Source organism: Hibiscus syriacus, unplaced genomic scaffold (genome assembly GCF_006381635.1).
Source record: "Hibiscus syriacus cultivar Baekdansim isolate YM2019G1 unplaced genomic scaffold, ASM638163v2 tig00111582_pilon, whole genome shotgun sequence".
In the NCBI taxonomy this organism is placed as follows: domain Eukaryota; kingdom Viridiplantae; phylum Streptophyta; class Magnoliopsida; order Malvales; family Malvaceae; genus Hibiscus; species Hibiscus syriacus.
The window spans coordinates 1,143,962-1,145,092 of record NW_024063126.1 but is presented as its reverse complement, the minus strand read 5'-3'; the positions used below and the strand labels follow the sequence as shown (position 1 = coordinate 1,145,092).

Genomic DNA, 1,131 nt, shown 5'->3' with positions numbered 1-1,131 from the left:
GGCGGTAGCTGAGGCTCAACCCCGGTAGTCCCCGTGAGGGTGTTGTGCTAGAACTGTCGAGGGCTTGGGAACCCATCGACAGTTCGAGAGCTAAAGAGGATTATCTCTGAGAAAGGACCCATTGTTAGCTTTTGTTTTGGAAACCAAGCTTAGGAAGAATATAGTCGAGTCCATATGACTTGTCACTCGGATATTCGGTTATTTTATGGTTGACAGATCGGATGATTGTGTATGACTGCTTTTGCTTTGGAAGGAGAGACTCATTGTTACGTTGAAGAGCTATTATAGTCTCCACATTAATGTGGTGGTTGGATGGAAGGAGCACTTGTTTCGATTCACAGGATTCTATGGTAGAAGCGCATGGGCTAATAAGAGACGCAACTAGGAGACTATTTCACACATGTCCTCCACTTTTTCACTCCCATGGTGTATGGGAGGGGACTTCAACGAGATTATTCATCCGTCGGAGAAGAAGGAAGGTCAAAGACGGGCAAGAGTACATATGAAAGATTTCCAAAGGTGTCTTCAAGATGCAGACTTGTGGGATATTCGGTCCAAGGATGGTTGGTTCACTTGGGTGAGTGGAACTCGAGCTCATACCTTTGTGCAAGAACGCATTGACAGGGTGGTGGCCAATAATGATTGGCATCTTATGTTTCCCGGATGCTCAGTCTCGACGATCCCGACCGCTTCTTCAGACCACTATGCTCTTCTCCTTAGCTTGGAGAGCCTTGCTTCTAGTCGTCCTCACAGAGTATATTATTTCAAATTTGACGTATGTTGGGCAAGTGAAGAACAATGTCGAAACATTGTTTGAGCGATTTGGGAGAACAAAGAAGAGTCATTTTCGAGCAAAATCAAGAAAGTGGGTGACAATCTTGGGAGGTGGTAAAGGTTACGAAGGGGGCAGGCAAAGAGGGATGAGAGGCGTCTCCGAGACTGAATTCTTCACTTGGATTCAGCCATGGTCTCGGACTTTGTTTGTGAGCAACGGAGCAAGGCTATAGCAGAACTTAAGGAGCTCATCGACAAGGATGAAACTTATTGGCATCAGAGATCTCGGGTTGCTTGGTTGAAAGATGGAGAGAGGAACTCAACATTCTTCCACGCAAGAGCGAATGGAAGGCGAAA

At 46.2% G+C, this 1,131-nt stretch overlaps 1 protein-coding gene across 1 annotated transcript; it reads left to right on the top strand.

Moving 5' to 3' along the window:
• Positions 1-430: 430 nt before the first annotated feature.
• On the top strand, positions 431-817 carry LOC120165212. Its single transcript, XM_039174779.1, has one exon. It carries the CDS (start codon positions 431-433, stop codon positions 815-817), a length of 387 nt encoding a protein of 128 aa, XP_039030710.1.
• Positions 818-1,131: the final 314 nt, after the last annotated feature.